Source organism: Falco naumanni, chromosome 2, assembly GCF_017639655.2.
Source record: "Falco naumanni isolate bFalNau1 chromosome 2, bFalNau1.pat, whole genome shotgun sequence".
NCBI classification, from domain to species: domain Eukaryota; kingdom Metazoa; phylum Chordata; class Aves; order Falconiformes; family Falconidae; genus Falco; species Falco naumanni.
Genome location: NC_054055.1, coordinates 72,429,824 through 72,447,464, shown reverse-complemented (window position 1 = coordinate 72,447,464; position 17,641 = coordinate 72,429,824). Strand labels below are relative to the sequence as shown.

The following is a 17,641-nucleotide window of genomic DNA, read 5'->3' as shown; positions in this document are numbered from 1 at the left end:
AAATGACTGCCTGAAATTAAATCTTGGCGAGATATAGGACATTGTGATTGGAAGGAAGAAAATATCTGAGCCTTAGCCCCATTGATTTTAGATTTGCGCTTTTTGCAAAGCAGTTCCTCAAAAAATAAATAGCAAAAGTGATCCCGAGGCTGCACTGGCTCTATATTGTCTTTGGAACAATGTAGAATTTATCAGTTTTGAAAGACTTGACCTTCAGTTATCCAAGATTTCTCTCTACTTCAGAGAAAGCTGTTTGCTACTACAAGCAAAAATCTATGAGAGTTGGGGAATGGGACAGTAGCTTTTTGAAGTTCAACCCATTTCTGGGGAATTTTTTTCTTTGGGCACGACAGTGACTTTGTTCCACTTTGTTCAGAACAATATACGATACATATTACGATACATTTTTTTTTCTTAAAATACAAAAAAGGAAATAACGTCATTATAGACTGCAGATCAAAAATAGTCTTTCCAACTGCTTGTGTGTTTGCCATATATAGACCTCTTGTTCTCAGGCAGTACAATGCTAAATGTTATAAATAAATAGAGTGAAGGAATATATGTACTTCATGTGAAAGGAATCATGTAGTTATCACCCATATATAAAACGTGATGGATGTTTGCAAGGTAAAAAGGTTAGTGTCTGCGATCATTCAGACAAGGCAACTGCACTTAATGGTGTTCTTTTCTTGTTGGATGTATTTTTGTATCAAGATGAAAAGAGGATCAGATTAGCCATCAGGATTGTGGTGTAGTCACATAAGAAGTATTTGTATTGCTTAGACTGATTTATATTGTAAACGTTATATCTTTTTGTTTGTGCAGCATCTCCCAGTGCATCACAGGTGGGGTTCTATATGATATAGCAATACAAAGGCAGTCAGTCCAGTAATAAAGAAGCAGAGAAGGATAAGAGAATCTATAACCAGAGGAAAGATAACTGGAGTAGGGAATTTTAATCAATTAAAAATATTTCCTTTGTGTATTGCTTTCACTCAAAATGTATCCATATCTGTGTACTACTTTATCTGTGTCTGGCTCATAATTGTTTCTCTGTCACTGCTGTGATGATGAGTTCTTGAAACCTTGTTGTCCTGCTGTGCCAGCCAGCATCCCTTCCCATAAAAAATAAACCTGCTCTTCTTGGGAGTGTGCACAAGCCTGAGCAATGAACATTTGCTTTGGTGAGCATTTGTGCAAGTTAAATTTAATTGCTTGAACATTCATCCAGGAAGGACCCCTGAGCACTCAGCTTACTTCAGTTGAATGGGGTGAATATATTTCTATCTATAGCTATCTGTATCTTGTTTTCTAGTGGATAGTTATGAAATTAAAAACATACATTTTGCTGTAGTGTAAAAAGTTGCTTGAGCAAGAATGTGCAGTTTCTGGTACTGGAATTTGTGACAGAAGTACTATGGTACATGAACAGGCCAAAATAAAAATACATTCCTTAAAAAGTTGTAAGGCAATTAATATGTTGAATGCAAGTTTGCCAGCTGCGTAATTTTTAATAATTCTGTCAAATTAATAATTTATAAGTGCTTGTGTTCTCTATGGCTGGCATTTAAAGCTAGTTATACAACATAATAGTTAAGATTCTGGTACCACACTCCCTCTTGTATCAGCTTAGCTCATGTGGATTCTGCTGCAGGATATTAAATGAGACCTGGATCAGTACAGAGGAATGTCCTAAAGCATGGGATAGAAACCTCACAGCAGCAATGCTGAAGTGTGCCTGCTTGTTTTACTTCGAGCACAGTTATCAGTTGATTCAGGAGCAAGATCATTTGATTGCACAATCCGTATGGCTTTGTAAAGCTGGTCACTGCTAGGACCTTCATCAATGATCACAGATTTAAGACTGTGTTTTCCTGGAAGACCCTGTGCTAGTCCTAGTTTTATATACTTAGCTAGAGCTGCTAGTGGTTGTCATACTGAGGAAACGTTCATCTCCATAATTAATAGCCCTGTGTCTAGCAGCTTGCCTTGAGGGCCCAGAAGGGCATTTGTAAGTGTTGATTGCAGAGATGTCCCCCTAAACTGCAGTGCAGCTGAGGAATTGCTGTTTCTAAACTATCCCAGCCCACTGGGACATGTGTTAACAGAGGAACCAGACCATCTCCCAGCAGGTACCTGGAGGAAAGTTGACCTAAGTATCCTCCTGTGTTATGATACTTGGTACCTGAAAGCCTGTGGACTAACATAAGGATATTCAAAGGACACTCAGAGTGAAGAGCAGTGGCTCTTCATGCCGTAGATAAGGCTGGGAAGGACAAAGATCAGCTGTGTGCCTTTCTCACTGGCTACTGGTAGGAACACAAGTGAGCAGATAATGCCAAGTAGCAGATCCTTGAGCTTTTTCCTCTCCTAGCTCATCTATTGCCTTTGTGCTTATACAACCATCTCTCCCTGTGCAAAGAAATTATGTTTTCTTGCAAAAGCACCTTCTCAGTCAGAGAAGGATGACCTCTGAGATACTTGTAATACTCTTAATCCCTTCCTTTGGATATTAGGTGGTTATCCATCTGAAATAACCTGTATGCTAAGGATAAGCATTCTTTCTTTCCTTTTCTGGGAGATTGGATAGGGCATTCGTAATAACAGTATCGGGGGGGTGAGAGGGGGTGGGGTGTAGTGTGGAAGAGGTGAAAAATGCACCTAACTACTTTTCTTCTCTTGATATGTTGTCCCTGAATTTTAAAGTAGTTTAGCAGATGAGAAGACTGTAATTTCAGAAAGTTAAGGGATTAAGGAGGAAGCTTTAAAACAGAGGAAACACATGAACAAAACCCTAACATTGAGAGTTCCAGCTTTTAGAGGTACATTTAAGGCATTTTCCCTCTTGTATTGTTAGCATGAATTATCAGCAGAATGTTATTTGTTCAGGAAATAACTGTGTACAAGATCCATCTCTTGTTCGTATCAGAAAAGGATCTGTAAGGAATGGACCTAGTCAGGCCCAGAAGATAATTTACATGTGAAATTTATATGAAGCCATTATAAAGAAAATGATGCATAATACTGTAGATACTCTTGATGAAGGCTGTGATTCAGCAAAACACTGGAATATACTGAAGTTTAATCATGAGCATATGGTTGTATCTGTCTAAAAGTTACTACAAAAATATAAATCTATTAATTTAAAAATAAAGAGCCAATGCTCTGTGAAGCTGTTAATACAATTGTTCTGGTTGTGCATGTGTATTGTTGATGCTCCTGATATACAAGAGCTTGATGAAAAATGCAGATTCATCAATAGCGAAATGTTCTGCAAATTCATCCTTAGTGTGCTAAATTGTCTTCATTGGCAACAGGGAAGCAAAAATATATTGTTATTTGGGTAGAAAATTTAAAATTCAGTATGGCACTTCTTTGCAAAATCCTCTTTAAATTTGAAAACTAGAGAAGTATACTCAGCTTTGAAACAAAGGGTCTTGCTGGACTTGAAACAATTTTTCAACATTTCAGTTTTTTTTCTGGAGCTGCCACAAAACCAAGGAATCAGTTATCCACACAGCTGTAGCCATTTTGACATTTGTAGCAGAATTTTTTTGCTTCATATTTTCTGATATGAAGTCATATTTTTTAATCTCAGCAAATGTTTGTGTAATATTTGCATACGCAGATAGGTCCATTGAACCCCAAAGGGACTGGTTGCATAAGGGTAAGTCACAGTGAGTTGTTCCGTTGCAGTCAGCGTAACTGCTGTTGTATTAAGCTGCTGCTCAATCTAAAACTATGGACCAGATTCTCAACTATTGGAAGCTATTCTGCAGAGAGTCCTCACTTTGAAAAATAAACAACAACAAAACCTGGATTATTGACTGTACAGTAATTCTATTTGATGTTTGTATTTCAGAATCACAACCACTGCAGCTTGTATGATGGACTTGAGAAGATATCCATTAGATGAACAAAACTGTACTCTGGAAATAGAAAGCTGTATGTACATAAGAAAATGCATGTAAAACCTATTTCAGATGCGAGGCGGTTTTCTTTTTATAGAACTGTGTAATATTTACACTGGTGTCTATAAACACTATGTGAATCATGTAATTATTACCCTTTGGATTTTTTGTTTGTTTATTTGACTTTTTAAAAAAACATGAGAGGCCATCCATTTCTAGATGGATGGATACATCCTAGAAAAACAGGTTTAGGCAGAATGAAGTGATTTATTGCTCCAGCCTGACTTGGCAGAGGCAGTGACTGGATGCTTATCTGCAACACAAGAGAATGAATGCTCATATTTTAATCAGATTAATTTTCAAGAGAGCAAACAGTGTGATATCATTTTCTTTCAGTATGCTTTATTATGCATGGATGATCTTGCCGCAAGAATCCCCCTGGGCTTTCAGATTGGCCCCATTTATGATTTGCAATGTGTTCCAAATGGAACCAGATTCTCTCTTCCACCTAGTCATGTCCTAGGGTTGCCATATTCAGATACATGTTTGCGGTTCAAGAGTTCCTGCTCCATTTCAGCTACTGGCTAGAGATTGTGGGCCATATACAGAAAATACTAGTATACCCGTGTAATATATACCCCTGTGTATATTTAACTGTAGTCTTCCACTGCAGAAGCTAGTGGAAATGGTACAACTCATGCTTTTTAGCTTGAGTGGAAAAGATCTGCCCTAATTATGCTTGTCTATATTAATTGAATAATCTACTTTCTTCTAGTGATTATCAGCATAAATATACACTTGGTTTCAGTGCTAAATGTGTATGATGTCTTAAATCATGCTAATCTGCAATTTTTCAGATTATTGGGTAACATTTTCTGTCCCATTGAGGTCATTAATTCCTATGATAGAAAAAAAAAATCAAACAAAAAAGAAACAGTATTTTACCTCAAATTCCTAGGCAGACTGTAATGGCATAGCTCTTCAGGAGACCTTCCCACAGGCATACAGAACAAAATACCATACTCCACACTAGCTGTTCTGATTCTTTTCATTGTTTCAAATGACAAACAGCATGTACTGTGTTTGAAGCTACATTTGAGGCTGCTGTTATTTCTGACTTACCCTCCTGCTTTGCCTGCAGATGGCTACACAACAGACGACATAGAGTTCTACTGGAGAGGTGGAGATAATGCAGTCACTGGTGTGGAAAGGATTGAGCTTCCTCAGTTCTCCATCGTGGAATACAGACTGGTGTCAAAGAATGTTGTCTTTGCCACAGGCAAGTATTTTCATTTGCCCATTTAGTCTTTGATTTCCTTATGTATGACAATTCTGTTTTATTAACCATAATTAGTCATTATTAAGCATTATAATATATAGTCTTGTTGTGTGTTTGGCTAAAGAAATTACTTCCTTGATAAAGCCTGGAGGTAGGAGCTCATTAAATACCATTTCTTGTTTATTTTTCTTTTTCTTGTGTGTGTGTGTGTGTGAGAGAGAGAGATACTTAACTAGACACCTAAATATCTGTGATCTAAATAAATATGAAGTCATTCACCTCTGAATCATGAGTTTAAATGTAGCCTAAAGGGTTACTGATCATACATAAGTGTGTTTTGGCATACTAGGTCAAAAAGTTTTATGAACACCTGCCTGCAACTTTGCAGTGTGTGTTTTGTTGTAGTATAGTGAATGTAATGTATTTTGTATCTTGATTTACACTGACGGGTGTATAGTACTGTACACATAGCCAGTGCTTTTGTCATCATTGTTAAGATGGTAAAATTAAATTCCTGGGTTTCCTCCTTGTTTCCTTAAAGATGTAATAGAAGTTACTGGTAACTCACAGCGATGGATGTCTTCAGGTGATAAAGCACAATGTTGGTTTACACATTTAATGTCAGACTCCAGCATAGGAAAACATTGTTACATGTGACAAGGCCAAAGCAACACAGAAGTCCATCAGTAACTGTGGGGCCACTATTTGGTACCTCCAGATTTTCAGTGCTCTTCAGACTGCAGGAGTGTGCTGTTCCATCTGTCCCAGCACACTAGAACAAATGAAGCACAGCTCTATTATGTTTGTAACCATCACTTCACCCACTCTTTGGATGCAGCATCTGTTTCAAAGTACACAGAAACACAAGTTGTATTTCAGAACAAAATGTAAATATTGCTGGGATTGAAATTAATATGAGGGGGTTTGCCAACTGCTGCTGTTCTTGTTTATCATTGTGAATGGAAGGTTTTTTTCTATAGAGAAACAGATACTCTAATCCTATATCCTTCCATTCTGCAGCTGGTGTCACCTTTGGCAGCCAGGGCTTACCTGCCCCTCCAGAGGACTGGATATGCTTTTGTAGGATGGCTCCTTTGGACAATGATGAGAATACAGAAAACTTATTTGGGAAACTTTCATGACGGTCCAAAGCTACCTTTTAGTTCAGTACGAAATATTTCAGTACAGACATGATTAAGTAATTTAGACATGACAGAGATTTATTAAATTCAGGAAAAAAAATAAATCCAGAGATCTGTGAGACAAATATGAGGGAGAATGAAAACCAGGAGTAGACATTTATGTGACTGACCAAATTTTCAGAATCATAACAGTTCTTTCCAAAATAACTTGTAGGAGTAAAAAAGTCTCATGCTTCAGGGTTTAAGACAGCTTGACATTAGCAAGTAGGATGACACAGTCACAGATTACTCCATGTTTCTTGTACCAGTTTCTGAAGCAAATAATTTTTGTCACTGATGAAGTCACAATACTGAATTTACTATTATTTTAGTACAAGACATTTTGAAAATGCCTCATTAATTATGAAATTTTGTGACCCAAGTATTTCCATGCAGGCAAAACATCACATTTGTTTTTCTAAACCACACATCCTAAATTGAAACATGCTAGTGGATCTGATGGATAAAGTCAGCACACTCTTTTCAGATTTCTTATGGTCCTAGTAGTTAGGGCCAGTTTCTACATTTTTGTGGAAAATAAGTCAGGCATGGTTGTTTGGCTTTGAGGTTATTGAAGTCTTGAGGGAAGATATTAGTACTTTGAGCGCAGTATCTCAAAGAACATTTCAGAGATTTCAGCACTAGTGTGTTTTGGTTGTATAAGAATAAAAGAAGACTTCAGAGTCATGCCATAAACAGCTTTTGGAGTAGTTATTTCTCCTATCCTTCATGAGGAACAGTGCTGTATCATCTTGTGTAATTTATGCAAATGGAAAAATCTATTCCCATAGTTACTATTAAGAAGCAACGGTAAGCATGGGAAAAAACCCATAGATAATGACAGAAAGCTGTGTGGGGCTGCAAGAATACTGGAGGAACTGCATGAATGTTGAAGCATAGCACTGGAGTTCAAAAATTATCTTGCCAAATTAGAAAAAATTAGTCTGAAAAAAGTTTAAAAGTGGACAAGTGCAAAATAAACATTTATACAACTAATTATTCCTATCCAAATTCAGGATAGGGAATACCAGGTTAGGTCTGGGTTCTGTGTGTAGAAATCTAGGGGTTGCTGTTGACCTCAAACTGAATATAAGCCAGTAACAACTTTTTTTGGAAAAAAAAAAAAAGTCAAAACAGATCCTGTAAGGAGTCAGACTTGCATTGCAGAGTCCTAAGCTGAGTATTTGTGGCCATGAGTAGTGATTTTCAAGAGAGTTGTGGAACAAAAGAAGATGATCTAAGGAAGATTAGCATGTATTAGTGGAAGACTAGAAAATGGAATACCTGAAATTACTGGAGAAACAGGATGTGTAGTTTGAAAAAAGAGAACACTTGGAAATTAAGTCTTCTAGAAGGTATCTGCAAAGACATAAACAGCAGCTTGTTCTCTTTATTAATGATGTAAATAAGAGAAAGTAAAATTTAAATTGCTATGAAGAAGAAAAATCTGGTTTGACTATCCATCTAACACCAACTGAAGACAATACAAGCTACCATAAGACATCAAAATGGCCCTGGATGCCTATGTGTCAGTAACAGAATTAAGCCCATAGTGAAATGATATCAAATCAGTGCTGTCAATGGAGCCTAAATTCAGCTCTTAAACACCTCTATTCTGTCAAGTGAATAGCTGTTAGGACACTATTCGGTTGCTTAAATGTAAGTATCTGGTGCCTCTTGAGATGCTGTATAGCATCCTGCTTAGCAGTTAGGCTGCTGTTCCAGAGTTTTACAGTCTTGTGTCCTATGTGACAACCTATTGCTTCAGTATTAATTACTTAACTAGTATTAAATTATACTCTTCAGTAGCCTAATGCATCTCAAATGGCATTAGGCAGCTCTGTATAGGCAGTTAAATCACACCCTTAGAATCAGCTGGATGTAAGTCTAGATCTCCGTGGTTTACTTTGAGAGCTTATGTGCCATCTATGTGTAAATATCTGCATGGAAACAGCTGAAGTTTAGTGCCTAGACCTGTGAGCTGAATCCACCTCCTAAATGTTTGTTATCCAGAAATGGTAAGAAATGGAAAAAGAATGGGCATATGTAAAACACCAGCAAAAATCTTCAAGATGCATAGCATTCAGAGCCAATTAGCAACCTGTTGGTAACAGAGGGGTAGTCTTAAAAGATTTGAAAATTAATTATTTGCTGTATTCTGAAAGATGAATCTGTAAAGTACATTTCTAATTAGCTGAAGAACCTTCCCAGAAGAACAGATTAAAATAAGAATTCTGTAACTGACCAACTCTGTTATCTTGGTTCATATTTGGATAAAACAGCAAGAGACTAATTTAGCCTTGGAGCTAGATATTTCAGCTTGCTAGATGTTAATGAAATTGAAACAGAAACAAGTAATTGCTTTTTACCAAGTGCCCAAATATATGAAAGAGAAGTATTTGAGGCTTAGTTATTGATTATTTATTTTCATGCCTGCATTCTCAATACTGTTGTTATATTTAAATACTTCAGGCCAAATTCTGTTATTCCTGTACTATTTAAATTATCCCATAGACATCAACATGTTATATGAGATGGGAGGAAGGGTAAGAAATCTGGTCCCTGAACAGTAGCACTGTTCTTTAGGCAAAAAACAAATTTTGATGGAAAGTTAACAACTAGAAATTCCTGGTAATTAATCTCTAAATGTACTGAGACTTAATTGACAAATCATTATCCAAGCATAATCAGGCAAGTAACAATGTAATTGTTGAGCTCAGCAAGAAATCCATTTTTATTAAATAAGTTACACAAGATGGTTCCTTCTTAGATAAATAAAGATCTGAGCTTACAGTCCTTGTTCCATGCAGGTTAGGACACACCCTTTTCACTAAGCTTTAGCCATCCAGACAAAGAGGGGGAAATAAGTAGGGGAAGTAAGTAATAGTCCTTCTTTTAATTCTCCTTTTTTCCACAGATTCCTGTGGTCTGTTTGCTGGAGGTGAGATATAGCAGGGTTGGCAGGCTGGAGACGGGGCCAATAGGCCATCTGTGAAGATGTAAAAGCAGTACAGGTGGAAGTACTACAAACTTTTGTAGTTTTAGGGAGAGCTACCTACAGGAGAACTCTGGCTGCATAGTATGAAAAAACAAGGGTACCAGTTTGTGTTTCAATTTCAACCTAAACTATACAAACACCAAATTATTCTGAAATTGCCTGAGATCCAGACCTCCCAATAAAGTTTGAGCTTGGAAAATCACTAAACAGGATGACATTTCATTTACCTCTATGAAACTGAGCAATGTGTCAACTCCGTTAAGCAGCTGTAATGCCAGCAAGACTTTTGGTTATGTTGCCCAGGAGCTACAGACCCTCAAAACCTACCCTGCGACTTGCAGGGCTAGGATTCATCTTGCTCTGATTTAAGGTGAATATAATTTCAGTGAACTAGGTGTCTTAGTTGACGGGAAATCTAGTCAATATAGTTGGTGGAGTCTGGAGAAAAAGTCAGTCCACCCATATGAGTCTATTTTAGGAGGAAATGGATAATTCTTTAGGTTTCATTTACTAGATTGACTAGATGAACTGACTGTCCTGTAGATGTAATCAGAATTTAGACACCTAGCTCAAGTGTGTGTAGTTTAAGTGAGTTGCTTAATCAGCTTTTATTTGAGATTAGCCTTCTTAGTCTTCAGCTGCTGGTCAAAAAGATGTAGGGGCTGTATCATGCCTATTAGTTGCATGCTGGTGTCTGAGATGTCATAGGGTATCTCAAAAGGAACAGTGTGCACCTTCAGATTCACAACTGAATCTCCCTTACAGTCAAGCTCCAACTCTAGAGCAAGAAGACAAACAGCACTGACAGCCCTGGCCCTAGGTACGGTTCTTAGGGTTCTGTCTTCTAGCTTCAAGGCAAAAAACCTGGTGCTTGAAACAACTTTATGTTGAATATCTCTGGCCTTGCAACAACCTGTCTGGAGACTACACCTTTAGGCCAGATCTCACTAGTTTCAGTAATTACCTTATCTCATTAGACAGAGATGGTGATGAGGTGATGAATGATTGTCACAGGTGAAGCATGCAAGATAAATGTCTGAATTTCACTCTGTTACATTGATTCTCAGTTCAGAATTTTACTATTGAACATTACTGATACACATGACACATTACTGATCTCCACTGCTGACACATGCCTCCTTCATCCACACCATTTTCCCTGCTTTATCGATAGCAAAGTGCTATCTTATCTTTCTCTAAGTTTCCCCAGTGCATCCAGGGTCCTTGGCACTGGAACAGCCCACGAACAGGCATTAATTCAGTGGTTCAGTTCCACTGAATCTTCTTGAATGAATCTTTTAGACCATTTATCAAAGAATCAGTATTTTATGGGAGATTTTCCAGTCATCACCTCTATCAATGATATTCCACAGACCCCAGACCTGGACAGCACTTTTGGAAAGGAAGAGATTTATAGAGAATCCTTTGTGTGGGTAGTATGTTATATGAAATAATTTTCCTCAACAGAGCTGTATAAAGATTTCCGTCTATCTGATGCACTACTCTTAGCAGGTGATCAGTTCTGCTACATGTTTTATGTATTTCATGATGGCAGTGTATGCTTCTGTTTCATTTACATAGTCTGCAGACACACGGCCATGGAAACAGTTTCATAAGAAGCTCAATGAAAATGTTAAGCTTTCTTACCAAAAAAGCAGGCATGGTTTCAAAGAGAGAATTTGTCTTTTGAAAGGAAACGTTGTTCATTGGAAAATTAAGATGTTAAGCAAGCTAAAGTCTAAATAATTCTTTGCTGAAAATTATGTTGACTGCTTTAGATAGCAGAAAACCTGAATCTGATTTTCATGATGAAATAAATTCTTCTGACTCCATCAATATTCTTCTATTGATAAAACTAGAAGGCATTTCATCCTGGAAAAAATTACAACTGATTGAAGTAATCACAGCAGCCAAATACATCTATCAGATATTTCTCTTTCCAGTGATACTTCTTCTGAGATTGTTTGATAAATCAGTTGAGGAAGTTGCATAAAGTTTGATACTGCCTGGATGCTTCTGCTGCCTGGAAATGGTGTAGCATTTTTTCTGTCATATGACTCAAAGTGTACCGAACTGTCAGGAATGTGATGAAGAGAAATAATAGTTTCTATTCGTTCTTTTGCTTTCTCTCTCAGGAAATCATCATTATTTTGTATATAGGCAAATGTAATTTCTTATGCTCATATGCAAACACATGAACATAATTTAAAGGGTAGTTTGCAATTTCTAAATTTGTTTCTGGATGTAATCTTTCATATCTTGCACATATTTGCATTAGAATGGATGGGATGTGATCTTATATCTAGTTGGGCCCTTGATATGTTCAGAAATTTTTTTAGTATGTTGACTATTACTAAAGCTTTTAGATGAGCTGTTAGAAGTATCACGTCTAAGACTAGTAATGCAAAGAAAATTGTGGAGCTAATGTGTGAATGACTACCTTTTTCTTGTACAGCTGTACTCAGTTTTAATCCTCTGTGTTTGGTGAAAGCAGTCACAATTTTTTAAACTATTTGAGATTTCTAAACATATAAAATATGTTCAGTAATATTAAAACCAATTTTGAAATACACCAGTTTGAAGTTAAGTAATAAAATATGTTGTTTGAAACATTGACATGAAGATTATTCGCTTGTTTCATTATTTATTTGCTCCAGTTTTGCCAGTTCATGAATCCTATATACACACTGTGTGTATATACACATATATATAAAATAATATTTTTTTTACCTTAAGATATTTTTGGGAAAAAATTCTGTCTGGCTGTAATTGATATTAGAGGATCTGACCTGAAGGCTTTTCCTCACTGGGATTCATTACAATTTATTTTTAACTCCACAAGTAGTATGTTTCTCATAGTTCAGATGTAATTAAGAAGTGCCATCCCATGAACAACTCTTCCATGTAAATAAAACCTATGCACATTACTAATCCTTTCAATATAAATGCTATACATAAGACTGTGTATTTGGATAAGCATTTTACTGGGAGACCTAAGAATCTGTTTTTTTAAAATGAACCAGTGCTCACCCGTTCATCTGTTCAATAACCTAGAATAACTTTATTTTCTTTCCAAATACAAATTGCTTGGATATATTCACTGCAAAGTTTCTTTTAATACCAACCAGTAATACAGTGAAGGTGTTTTCCCTACTGTTCTGCAGATGTCATACTACCACATAAAATGTGCATGCTCTAGTTTCTGTGCAAACTTAAGACTACTCTCTGCGAGTGTGTTTTCTTCCATATAAATAACTCTTACTTTCCCCTGACTTTCCTCAGGTGCCTATCCAAGACTCTCACTGAGCTTCAGGTTGAAGAGAAATATTGGATACTTTATTCTTCAAACCTACATGCCCTCCATACTGATTACCATTTTATCATGGGTGTCATTCTGGATCAATTACGATGCATCAGCAGCAAGAGTTGCCCTTGGTAGGTGCTAAGAGTGAGTGAGACATTAAAATGTCAGACTGACTGTAGCCTTCAGAGGTTGTTAAAACTGCAACGTGATGTCAGTGTTTTGATATTCCAAAATAATTTACGTCAAAATCATGTCATCCAGTACTGCCTCAAGAGTGCTAAGTTCTCCCCTGTATGCAAGAATGTAGCTACCACTAAATCTCTGACGTGAGCTGCTCATACAGGTCCCAGCCTTGTTCTGATCAAAGTTAATGTTGTTGTCAGTAGCATCAGTGAGGAGACCAGCTCCAGAATTATGCTCCAAGGGCTGCAGCGTGGGTTTTTATTCCAGCTCCATGTGGCATGACGAGTGTGGCTCCAAGCCTTCTCCTGAGGTCATGGGTGCTTTAACTGACAATGGCAGGCACAGACCTCAAGAACCATGTGCTAGTTCAGAGCGCAGGGGCACGTCAGCTATGGACCATGACATCCCACCTAACCCTCAGAATGCGTGGTATGCTAAGTGTGTTTTTATGACAGATTAGAGTGCCATTAAGTACCTTATGGCAGAAAAACATGGATTTGGCACAGGCTGGTGATCCCTGTCCAAAACCTTTTCAGATCAAAGTATCCTTTAGATAAGGGAAGGCAGCTTCAAAGTATGTTACAGGAAGTATTTCATCTATTACAGAAGCATATTCAGGGATAGCTATAGACAAGGAAGAGTAAATGGATCCATAAATCCTTATGACTACTGCTACCTCTCATCTCATCCCAAATCCCAGCTTCAACCCTGTGCTTCTCAATAGCACACACATTCCCACCCAAAACATGACACTAAGCCTATGCTGTATAACTTCTTGTTATACTCTCTTTTCTTAAAACACGAACGTATTCCCTAGTTCCATTATTTTTCTGATATGTACCACAGTAAACCAGGACTCCAACCCCTGTATATGTGATTCCCCATTTCTGTACCCTGTACCTCCCAAGGTCCCACATGCCAAAGCAGGCTGCGCAGCCACAGCTATACCTTTGTGCAATATCATATTATGTCCTAGCATCTGAACTTGGGCAACCAAAGATATTGTAGATTAACTGCAGTTACCGTACAGTAATTCTGCACATACTGTGGATGAGCTGGTGCATATGGGCATGACAAAATCTGGCATTTCCACTCAGCAGTTAATGCATGTTCAGTAGGATGCAGATAAGTAGTAGCTTAATGGGAGGTAGGACATGGAGTCCAAACAGCTCTCATGCATTCATAAATGAACTACTGGATACCAAAGGTCCACCTTGGAGGCATTATGACTGAGTGAGGGGAGCACTTCAAATATGTCAGTCAGTATCTAGGTTTTACATACTGGCCAGGACTGCAGAGAACAGATGATTAGACAGAAGTTACCAAACCCAGTGCTACTCCACACCCTTCTATAATGGGTTCACATTTTTTCCTTACTTAAGGAACAGGCCTGTCTCATGTGGCCTATTTCAGTGTAGCACAAGTTCATCAAGTACTGTACTGTAATAACACAAATATTAGAATAAAAGTCGGTGAGTACATTCAAGGCAAGCTCAGGAGCCTAGATGTTCTATTTCTGATTCATATAAAGTCCTTTTGAAAGGACAAAAATCTATCTAACAGGTTCTTCTGAGAAAACAATTAGTGCCTTCATGATTATGCCTGTGATGTTTGTATAATAAAGTTCAGTACCATGGGCCTCATCCTGTATTCCTTTGTATAGCCCCTCTTATGAGTCTGAAGCTGATATGAAATGTTATCAAAGTTTAAAGGCAATATAGCACCTTTGGACATATATAACTGGCTCTGGAAAGTGCAGTACAGGGTAGGGTAAGGCCTGCTGGCCTAGGTATTTGTTAGAGGAAGGATTCCCACTGCGATTCTTAGGGACACGGAGGCAAGGTTTTACTCAACCCCTGCAGGAGGACTGTGTTCTCTGCAAGAACCTGATTCTAGTTCCTTCACTTTTGCGTTTTGCTCCTGTCCCTGGTTCCTTGCTGCACATTGCCGTCTGTGCTCCAGCCTGCTCTAGACCAAGTGGTTGCCTTAACAGAGAAACCCAGACATGGAGCAAAGGCCAGCTCACTCCAGAGACTATGTACTATGGAGACTGGTACAGGGCTGATCTCAAGAGAAATAGTCAAAACCATCAGTTCTGCTCAAAAATGAGTTTTTATTAGTTAGCCCTAGAGGTTCCTAAATTCCTTTTAACGAAGAGAAAAATAATCTCTAGAGTTCTCGCTCTTGGGAAGGTCTGTAATCACAACATTATCCTGTATATATATGTATATATATAAGTGAGTGTCAGCTGCTTCTCCTCCAGCTGTGTTTTAAAAGAATTTATTGATCTTCAGAGGGGCATTTGCCTGCAGGGTGTCAGGATCTCCCAGGGGATGTATTTCCTTGTGGTGAGTGATAGCCACCTTTCTATTCAATATGCTTAATCTTCTGGATCACCAAGAGAGCCACCAAACTCTCCCTCTGTGGTGTATAAGGACTTGTCTCAGGGATCTAAATACAGCCTTGGGAACAGGCACCAAAATGTGGCATCATATCCACCACTGGGCAGGCTTCTAAGTCCCTTATTGACCTAGGCCTTGGTAAACATCTGTGGGATACGAGTGAGATGCCTAGGGAATGTGAAAATATATCTGTGGAATTTCTGTTACAAAAGTGAGTTTGATCTTAGGTAATTTTTGGAATCCCTTATGGGAAGCAGCAGCAGGTAATCCTACGAGGAGAGAAATTAACTCAGGCTAGAGAAATCCCTTGGGTGCAAATGTAAGATAGTGTTTGCTGCAGTCCTCCAGCCTTCTCACCCTGGTTCCTTGTGCTGGCATGGAGGTTTTCTAGAGACTGTCAAAAGTTTCTTTAGGTAAAAATAATGTGTCAGCTATACTCATTTTATTGCAGAGCTGTGTGAGTTATATGCAGTATAGTTTTCAAATAAGCTTGTGCTGAGTTTGTCTCCACTGTATTTCAAGCCATGAAACATCTGACATCAAAACACACTTGTTTCACAGTTTAGAGGAAAAGTACTGAAAAACACATGATGCTGAACCTAGTAAATGCACAAAATATCTGTTACAGAACCTCATGAGCTACGGCTACAGTTCCTTGGGGGGACACTGTTTACACCAACAGCTTGATTCTGAGATCTATTGCCTTTATTTCTGTCTCTTCAGGTAAAAGGAGCTGTGCTTTATAATATGGCAGCAATTTTCTTTCATCCTTTATTTTTGTTCTGCCTTCATTTTAGCGACTACTTACAAACTGATTGTATAATTATGGAATCGGAGAAAATAGTGATGGAGGGGACCTATTAGAATGACTTGCCTCTTTTACCGATGTAGACTTTTTATTTCACAAATCTGTGTTTTCAACCACCTGTGATTTGTGATTCCCATAAAATTGCCAGCAGACGTACAGACCCTGCAGTTTATTGTGAATTCAAGCAGATTGACAGTAATTTTTCTTTTCTTACCAGCTTTTCAAAACGGTGGTCTGTAATATATTTTCGGGTGCTATGTCTGTCTATCCTTAGGTAAATAAATGAGGGTTTGACGTACCTTATAGTTTTTTCTAGGTACTTTACTAGAGTCCAGTCAATCACTGCAAAAATGCTGCTCTCCTTCCTTGGCTTTTCTATCCACAAAACCTGTCTGCCTCTCACTGCTCATCTCACTTCTATGTACAAACTAGACTACTGCTCTAAACTAGTTGTCTCAGATCCCTCTTCTATATTGTCTTTTATCGAAATAGGTGTCTAAAATGGATGGGATGAACCGCTCCAGAAAGGTGCCTGTCTCTCCATCTTCTACAGGGGAGCCCTACAGAGCTAACTTCAACCAACTGCTTAACTCTTAGAAATTTAAAACTGCATGGGAGAAATCTTTCACCATCTGTATAAATACTCTACCTTAGTATGCGCACATGGTTTTATCTCTGTAGACCTCTGAATAGTTTTGTTACTTTTTAAAATCTTTTTGTTGTGTTGAGCAGCACTGTGCTGGAAGAGCACACCTTTTAATGCTTGGCAGACTATTTGCCTTCCTGTTGCAGATCAGTTTGATCTTTCTGGAAGAGATCCTCAGTACAACTACATCGGCTTCTGTCAAGCTACTTTAACTCACGGCAGTGATGCAAGGCCCCCTTGTTAGCTGTTCCTCCCTGATCATGTGAAGGAAATATTGTAACAGAATAATAATGCATCAAGCTTAATTTTGCTTTCATTTGCAGGGATATCACCTGTGAGATATCTTTCACAAATTTTTAAGCTTCATCACACTGACAAGGCAAATCTGCCAAAAATGAAAATAAAATTGAAGCATGGTATGCTTGAAGTTGTAAGATATGTGCTGTATTTTTCTTTGTTTAGGAATTACAACTGTGCTGACTATGACAACAATCAACACTCATCTGCGAGAGACTTTGCCTAAAATTCCATATGTTAAAGCCATTGACATGTATCTCATGGGCTGCTTTGTATTTGTGTTCTTGGCCTTACTTGAATATGCCTTTGTCAACTACATTTTCTTTGGAAAAGGCCCTCAAAGGCAGAAGAAACTGGCAGAAAAAACAGCAAAGGCAAACAACGATCGCTCAAAGTTTGAAGCCAATCGGGTAGGATTCTTTAATCTATATATAGTGTCTCTTTTATTACAAAAACTAGCTTAATGAAATAAATAAATAAATAAATAGAAAGCTTTCATAAAAACATTACCAACCACATCTTATTTTTGTGGATATACTTTGGCATTTTTATATTCAAGAACCTACATAGAAGAATATATTTAGGCATACGGAAATTGGAGTATGATCTGTATGACAAGTAACTGTAAGAAG

The 17,641-nt window shown here is 37.9% G+C and overlaps 1 protein-coding gene across 2 annotated transcripts in view; it reads left to right on the top strand.

Annotated features, from left to right (window-relative positions):
- The window catches only part of GABRB3 (gamma-aminobutyric acid type A receptor subunit beta3), a 197,820-nt gene that overhangs the window by 166,884 nt on the left and 13,295 nt on the right, over positions 1 to 17,641 (top strand). For both annotated transcript variants that reach the window (XM_040584815.1, XM_040584816.1), the window contains 4 exons: positions 3,863 to 3,945; positions 5,053 to 5,190; positions 12,652 to 12,804; positions 17,175 to 17,419. In XM_040584815.1, coding sequence (XP_040440749.1) covers positions 3,863 to 3,945; positions 5,053 to 5,190; positions 12,652 to 12,804; positions 17,175 to 17,419 — 619 coding nt within the window. The remainder of the gene's footprint in view (positions 1 to 3,862; positions 3,946 to 5,052; positions 5,191 to 12,651; positions 12,805 to 17,174; positions 17,420 to 17,641) is intronic.